This window comes from Otolemur garnettii, unplaced genomic scaffold (genome assembly GCF_000181295.1).
Source record: "Otolemur garnettii isolate 467f Iridium unplaced genomic scaffold, OtoGar3 scaffold00023, whole genome shotgun sequence".
Taxonomy (NCBI): Eukaryota; Metazoa; Chordata; class Mammalia; order Primates; family Galagidae; genus Otolemur; species Otolemur garnettii.
Window position 1 is genome coordinate 22,409,773 of NW_003852418.1, and position 6,224 is coordinate 22,415,996.

The following is a 6,224-nucleotide window of genomic DNA, read 5'->3' on the forward strand; positions in this document are numbered from 1 at the left end:
CCACAGAGGTTGGGGCATTGGAGGGCTGGGGTCTGAGAGGGCTAGACTTCCTTTGTGAGAGAATTTCAATCCCAGGGCTAGGCAGAAATCATCCCATAATTGCTGTGGTCATCCTTCCCAGCTCTGATGGGGCCAGGCATAGCACCCTCCATCAGCTCACCTCCCCAGGAGCCCTGGCCAGAGGCAGAAAGGTCGGTGCCTCTGGGAGGAAGGGGCCACAGAGTGCAGGGAAGGTGGGGAGCTGGGAAGTGGGGGTGTACCTGTGCTGAGTCAGAGCCCAGCAGGGACCAGGCAGGTGCTCTCAACCTGCCTGCTGTGCTCCCTCTCTCTTCTGTCCCCAGGCTTCACAGGATGGGGCTGCTGGTGCTCTCAGCCCCTCCTGCCCTCTGGGTCCTAGCGTGCTGCACTCTGCTCCTCTGGCTGTGGGCACTGTGCACAACCTGTGGCAGGTATGTCCATCTGTCCCAGTTTGCTCAGGGGCCGCCTCAGGCCTGCCCTCCACTGCCCAGTTCGGGGAGGGGCTGGAGGCAAGTGTGTGCACGCAGCTAAGCTTGTGCCTTCAACATGGGCCATGGACGCAGGCCAATCGCCCCTGTCCCTCACCTCTGCACCCCGGCCTGATGATGCTCTTGCTCCCAGGAAGCGGGGGCAGAGGCGGTGTGCCAGGCTGCAGGGCAGCGTGATGCCGGCGGAAGCGGTGAGTGCCTGGCTGTCCCTGGGCCAGGGTGGGGTGACTGGGGACCCACCTGCCTGTCTTGCCCCCAGGCTCTGCTGAGACAGACCCAGCTCTACTCCCTCAGCAAGTCAGACTCCAGACTGCACGAGTTGCATGTGGGTCCCCAAGGCTGCAGAGGTGAGCAGAGCCGCTCAGAGCCTCCCAGGGAGAATGTGAGCACTTGGGTGGATGTGCTCCCTGTTTCTGAGTGACCTCTACCCTGATCCCACCCCCAGCCCAGCGCCCTGTCAGCATGGATCTACACCCCCACTGGCTGGAGGTGTCCAGAGATCCCCGAAGGCTGCAGGCAGCCCCCTCTGCCTTCCCACACCAGGAGCAGCCCCAGGGCCCACCTGCTGCCACACCCTCTGCTGGCTCTTTGGCCACCTATTCCAACCTGGCCCTGGTGGCCATCCCCAGAGCAGGCCTGGCAGCCAGCTCTGTGGCAACTGAGTATTCCTGCGTGCAGAAGCTCAAGATAACCCAGAGGGCCCCCCAAGAACTGCAGCAGGCGAATGCTGAGGTGTCCCCAACTGCTCAGGTAAAGGGGACCAGGGTGGCTGGGCAGAACCTCTGCAGAGATGTGGGGCTGACCCCTCACTGTCCACTTCCTTCCTGCAGGTGGACATCCTGTACTCCAGGGTGTGCAAGCCTAAAAGAAGGACCTAGCACCCACTACAGACCCACCGGACCCCAAGGGCAGGGGAGCAATCCTGGTGCTGGAGAGTGACTTGGCCTATGAGGTCCTTCCACTCTGGGGCCGGGGTATGGACCACAGACCCCTGGAAAACGTGTATGAGAGCATCCAGGAGATGGGAGTCCGGGAATGCCCAGAGCCCCCAGCTCTGGCTATTAGCATTAGTGGACATAAACAGGACACCTGGGCCCCCTGCCTCCACAGGCCTTAGCCCAAGGAGGGATTGGAGGCCCCTCCCTGCCTGGAATACTCAAGTTCCCAATTCTTTCCTCCAGAGCGGGGGCCCAGCCCCCTCCCCAGCTGACAGCACAAGTCGCAGATCTTGGGCTGCCAGACCGTGAGGTGCCTGAGGCGCCTCGTCAGCCCCCGAGAAGGCACGTCTAAATAAATCCAAATAAATCGATTGCACGAACAACACAGTGCCTTACAGCCTGCCCTCCGTGACAGCTGGGAGGGTTGGGGCCTGGGGTCGGGAGGGGGGGGTCTCCGCAAGGATTAAGATGGGTCCGAGGCCGAGGTCCTGCGGTCTGGCTTGGGAGTCTATGGAAAGTAGAAAGGCGGCGCTCGCAGTGGCGATTTCCAGGCCTAGTCGGGACGACGGGAGTGCAGCCGGCCGGCAAGGTAACCGCCAGGGTAGGACTTGGCCCTGAACTGCGGAAGGGCTCCGCCCCCTGCCCCCGGGATTACGTAAGAGGTGGGGTGGGCAGAGCGGGTTAAACAGTAACCTGCTCCCGGGATCCCCGGCCAGGGAGCCGCGGCCCCTTCCCCAGCTCTGGCAGTTCCCAGAGCTCGCCACGGGAAGCCGGCCATCCCGGGCGGTGCCGCCGCGGGTACTGACCCGCCCCTGTCCCCAGGCCCGCGCGGGAGCTGCCTGACGGGGCGTGGCCGCGGTCCATCTCGGCGTGTTGATACCGGCACGGGCCAATGGGCGGGTGTGCCGGGCGCGGCGGGGCTGGTGGGAGGGGTTGGGAGGGCGGAGCGCGGGGCGGGGCCCCTGGGCAGCCTGCGGGCGGCGCGGCGCGGGCGGCGGCTGGATCCAGGGCGGGGGTCGGCTGCCCGGCCAGCCCGGCCCGGCCCGGGGCTGCATCCTGAGAGTGCGTCCTCACCGCTGCAGCCTCGGCGCCCAGCCGGCGGGCCATGGAGGCCGAGCGCCCCCCAGCGCCGGGCCCGGGCTACAGGCGTCTCCCGACTCGCGCCGCCGGCCGGGACCCTAGCGCGCTGCAGGCCGAGGCGCCGTGGGCGCACGCCGAGGCCTCAGGCCCGTGTGCCGCGGCCGTGACGGTGCCCACGCCGCCGCAGGTACGGGCGCCCTGTGCGGGGGCGCTGATAAAGTTCCTCTGACCGCAAAGATGGCGTCGGGGCTGCGCAAACTTTGGACTCCTGGGGGCAGGGTTGCGGGGGGACGGCCGCGTCTGTCCGAGCGTGTCCGTGGGTCCGACGGGGCAGCGCGGGGCGGTGGGGCAAAGTTTCCCGCCGCGCCGAGCCGGGGGGCGGGGCCGGAGGCGGGGCCGCGCTGTTCTCACCCGCCGCAGCCAGTTTGGGGGACTGGCGCCGAGCTGGTCCGGGCAGGAGGCTGGGGGACACGAGGCCACCGCCGCTTCTGAGCCTGCCGCATCCGCAGGAACCTGCCGCTGGCGGTGGCCGTGCTGGTTCGGAGCTTGCGCTGCCGCGAGAGCCAGAGCCCCGGGCCGCGGACTTCGGGGCCCCAGGTACGTGGGCGGGGGCCTCGGCGGCGGGACTTCCGACTCCTTCCGTGCACATCCCGGTGCCAACGCAGAGGTGAGCTGAGCGCCAGTGCCCTGGGACTGGGTGGGTGTGTGTGGGTGCGTGCCTTCCCGCCCCTCCCCTCGGGAGACCTGGGTGGAGGGCCGGTCAGAATTACAGGTTTCTAACGTCCCCACTTCTTCCATGCCTGACACTTCGGGCTGGCTCCAAGGGCCAGGGGCGGGCTCTGGCCTGCTTTGCTGGGGCCTCAGACCCGCCAGCGCTTCCAGCCCAGTCTCCTGGCTGCCGCCGACCACGGGGCTCCCACCCTCCCAGGCCTGGCCCTGAGCCCGCAGCTGCTGTTGCACAACCCTGGTTAATGTGTGTTGGGGGGAGGGCTGGGTTTGGCCTGGCCCCTACTCTAGTAGGGCTTCAGACTCTTGCCCCACGCCAAGGCCTGAAGGAGCCACGGTGGAACAAAGCTCAGAGTGTAGAGTTCCCCGGGCTTCCGCAAGACCCAGGCCCCAGGCCTTGTTCCTGGTGGTTCTTGGCAATTTTCAACTCTGCAACCTGATCTGAGGGAGGAGCCAGGCCTGTGCCCAGGGCCAGGAGTAAGGCAGCCTGGTGTGCACACATGTGCCTCAGCCTGCACGTGTACCCAGACCAGGGGAGGGGCCTTGGCCACTTGCCAGCCCATCCCCACCTGCCCCCATCTCCAGAGCCACCCCAGAAAAAGCCCGGCTGGATGAGGTCATGGCTGCTGCAGCCCTTACAAGCCTGTCCACCAGCCCCCTCCTCCTGGGGGCCCCAGTCACAGCCTTCAGCCCAGGTGAGACTCAGACTTCTGTGCACAGGGGTGTGGGTGGGCACAAGACCCAAGACTGCTATCCCTTGAGGATCCTACCTCCACCCAGCCTTTACAGCATGCAGAGTCCCCAGTCCCGGGATGATACCTTGCAATCACAGCTCTTGAGCCTACTTTCTAACGGTCATCTGGACCCTCAGTGCCCTTCACTGAGACCACAGCTGCAGGACTAGGTCTTCTGGCCTCTGTGAACTGTCCACCTTCACGTGGTTGGCCCTGCTGCTTCCTGGCCACACCAGGGATCTCCTCTCCCCCTGCACAGGAAGTCTGTCCACCCTTTCCTGGGAGGGATCAGGGTGGCCAGCTCTTCCTGGCCAGTGCCACCTCCAAGAGGCTTGCTGCCCACCAGCTTACTGGGGTCAGGTGAGCAGGTGGCAGCTCAGAGTCAGTGACTTACCAAAGTTAGCAGGTAGCCAGTGGGCAGCAACTTCTGCAGGGCAGCCTGAGCCCACCCAGGTCCTGCAGGGGGTGTGTCCCACAGAGCCTGGCTTGGAGCCCTGGAAGGAGGCCCTGGTGCAGCCCCCAGGCAGCTACAGCAGCAGCAACAGTGGAGAGTGGTGCTGGGATCTGGCCAGTGACCAGTCCTCTCCATCTACTCCGTCACCCCCGCTGCCCCCTGAGGCAGCCCACTTTCTCTTCGGGGAACCTACCCTGAGGAAGAGGAAGGTGAGCTTGGGGCAGCCCCAGGGTGAGGTGGGTGCAGTGGCAGAGCCTGACCACCACCCCTGTGTGCAGAGCTCTGCCCAGGTCATGTTCCAGTGTCTATGGAAGAGCTGCGGGAAGGTGCTGAGCACAGCGTCAGGGATGCAGAGGCACATCCGCCTGGTGCACCTGGGGTGCGGCAGGGCCTGGGCTGGGCCGGGCCAGGGGTGGGGTCCAGCCAGGCCACCCCTTCAACTCCCATGGCTATGTCCCCACAGGAGGCAGGCAGAGCCAGAGCAGAGTGACGGTGAAGAAGACTTCTATTACACGGAGCTGGACATTGGTGTGGACACTCTAACTGACAGGCTATCTAGCTTGACCCCAGTGTCTCCTACAGCCTCCATGCCACCTGTCTTCCCCCGCTTGGAGCTGCCAGAGCTCCTGGAGCCCCCAGCCCTGCCCAGCCTGCTGCAGCCACTCACCTTGAGCCCACACCCCATGTTGACCTCTGTGGACACCCCCCAGGCATGCCACAGTCACCACGCCTGCCAAGTGGGCGAGGCCATAGGGGGAAGCTGGGGACAGATCTCAGGGCGCTCTGGAGCCCTGCAGCGCAATGAGGTCAGAGCCTGCGTGCCAGCCCTTGCCACCAGGATGGGCATGAGCCTGAGGTGCGAGTGAGCTAAGGAGCTGGGCAGGTGTGAGGCAGGAGGGGAAGGATCATATTCCACAGTGCCCATGCCCCTGTGTGTCCCCCCAGGAAGCCCCGTGGTGACGCTAAGAAGTGCCGGAAGGTGTACGGCATGGACCACCGGGACCTGTGGTGCACAGCCTGCCGCTGGAAGAAGGCCTGCCAGCGGTTCCTGGACTGAACCCCCTCTGTGCAGCCCCTCCGGGGCCATCTAAAAGAGAAAATAAGCTACCACCTTCTGCCTCCCACCACCACCCCTAGCCTGGGGCTGAAACTGCCCTGGGGGAGCCCCAAGCCTGGCCTCTCCCAGCCGCAAGGTCAATCTTTTAATGGGAGAAGAGTGAGTTGGTGACCCTGGACCCCCCAGAGGTGGAGGAGGGGTCCCACCATTCAAAGTGCCTCTGAAGAAACCAGCTTTTTGCACTAAAGCCAAACCACATCACTGTCCCTTTGACCCCAGGGGTCCTAGGGTCGGCCACCCTCCCTGCCTGTTGGTCCACAGACTTGTCAAGGATGTTAAGGGCCCAGCTTTGAGGGCCAGTCCACAATGCACTTTGAGAGGTGTCAGGAGGAGGACCCCCAGCTCGCACTTAGCTTGGTGATTCAACCCTGGGGCTGATGTTTTACCATGTTTTGAAGCTCAGGTGTCTCAGGCCTGGACTGTACCAGGTGAGGAGAATAATTAAAGATTTGAGGTTTTTCCAGAAGTTGAGTTTGTCTCCTGGAGGAAGGCCATGGAACAGGGACCCTGTGGTGAGCAGAGGGTGGGAGGCCAGGAAGCAGCTGCAATGGGCTGGGGACTGCCCTCTGGCTATCCCCACTGGGATTAGGCTGGAGGAGGGGGTGCTGTTGAAACACACAGGAGGCATCTGCTTGGAGCAGCAATTTCCCAATTTATTGAAAGTGATCG

The 6,224-nt window shown here is 64.5% G+C and overlaps 2 protein-coding genes across 4 annotated transcripts in view; both read left to right on the top strand.

The window, feature by feature from the left end:
- The window catches only part of LIME1 (Lck interacting transmembrane adaptor 1), a 2,050-nt gene extending 560 nt beyond the window's left edge, over positions 1-1,490 (top strand). Inside the window, exons 2-6 of the mRNA XM_023512034.1 lie at positions 342-449; positions 640-697; positions 766-853; positions 952-1,256; positions 1,337-1,490. Of these exons, the coding sequence (XP_023367802.1) occupies positions 352-449; positions 640-697; positions 766-853; positions 952-1,256; positions 1,337-1,384 (597 nt within the window). The 5' untranslated portion in view covers positions 342-351 and the 3' untranslated portion in view covers positions 1,385-1,490. The remainder of the gene's footprint in view (positions 1-341; positions 450-639; positions 698-765; positions 854-951; positions 1,257-1,336) is intronic.
- A 948-nt stretch (positions 1,491-2,438) lies between these two features.
- On the top strand, positions 2,439-6,021 carry SLC2A4RG (SLC2A4 regulator). 3 transcript variants are annotated; one of them, XM_023512025.1, is made up of 7 exons: positions 2,439-2,711; positions 3,034-3,191; positions 3,836-3,945; positions 4,391-4,647; positions 4,717-4,817; positions 4,902-5,294; positions 5,384-6,021. In XM_023512025.1, the coding sequence occupies exons 1-7, from the start codon at positions 2,550-2,552 to the stop codon at positions 5,493-5,495; spliced, it is 1,293 nt and encodes a 430-aa protein (XP_023367793.1). In that variant the 5' UTR covers positions 2,439-2,549; the 3' UTR covers positions 5,496-6,021. The 3 variants fall into 3 exon arrangements, with proteins under 3 accessions (XP_023367793.1, XP_003787914.1, XP_023367794.1); XM_003787866.3 differs by having other exon boundaries at positions 4,463-4,647; XM_023512026.1 differs by having other exon boundaries at positions 4,463-4,817.
- Positions 6,022-6,224: the final 203 nt, after the last annotated feature.

Excerpts from the sequence above, each read along its gene's own strand:
- SLC2A4RG (XM_023512025.1), top strand. The coding sequence starts at position 2,550 with ATGGAGGCCGAGCGCCCCCCAGCGCCGGGCCCGGGCTACAGGCGTCTC. Across the intron at positions 3,946-4,390 it reads AGTCACAGCCTTCAGCCCAG|GTAGCCAGTGGGCAGCAACT; the intron begins GTGAGACTCAGA and ends CAAAGTTAGCAG. Across the intron at positions 5,295-5,383 it reads AGGATGGGCATGAGCCTGAG|GAAGCCCCGTGGTGACGCTA; the intron begins GTGCGAGTGAGC and ends GTGTCCCCCCAG.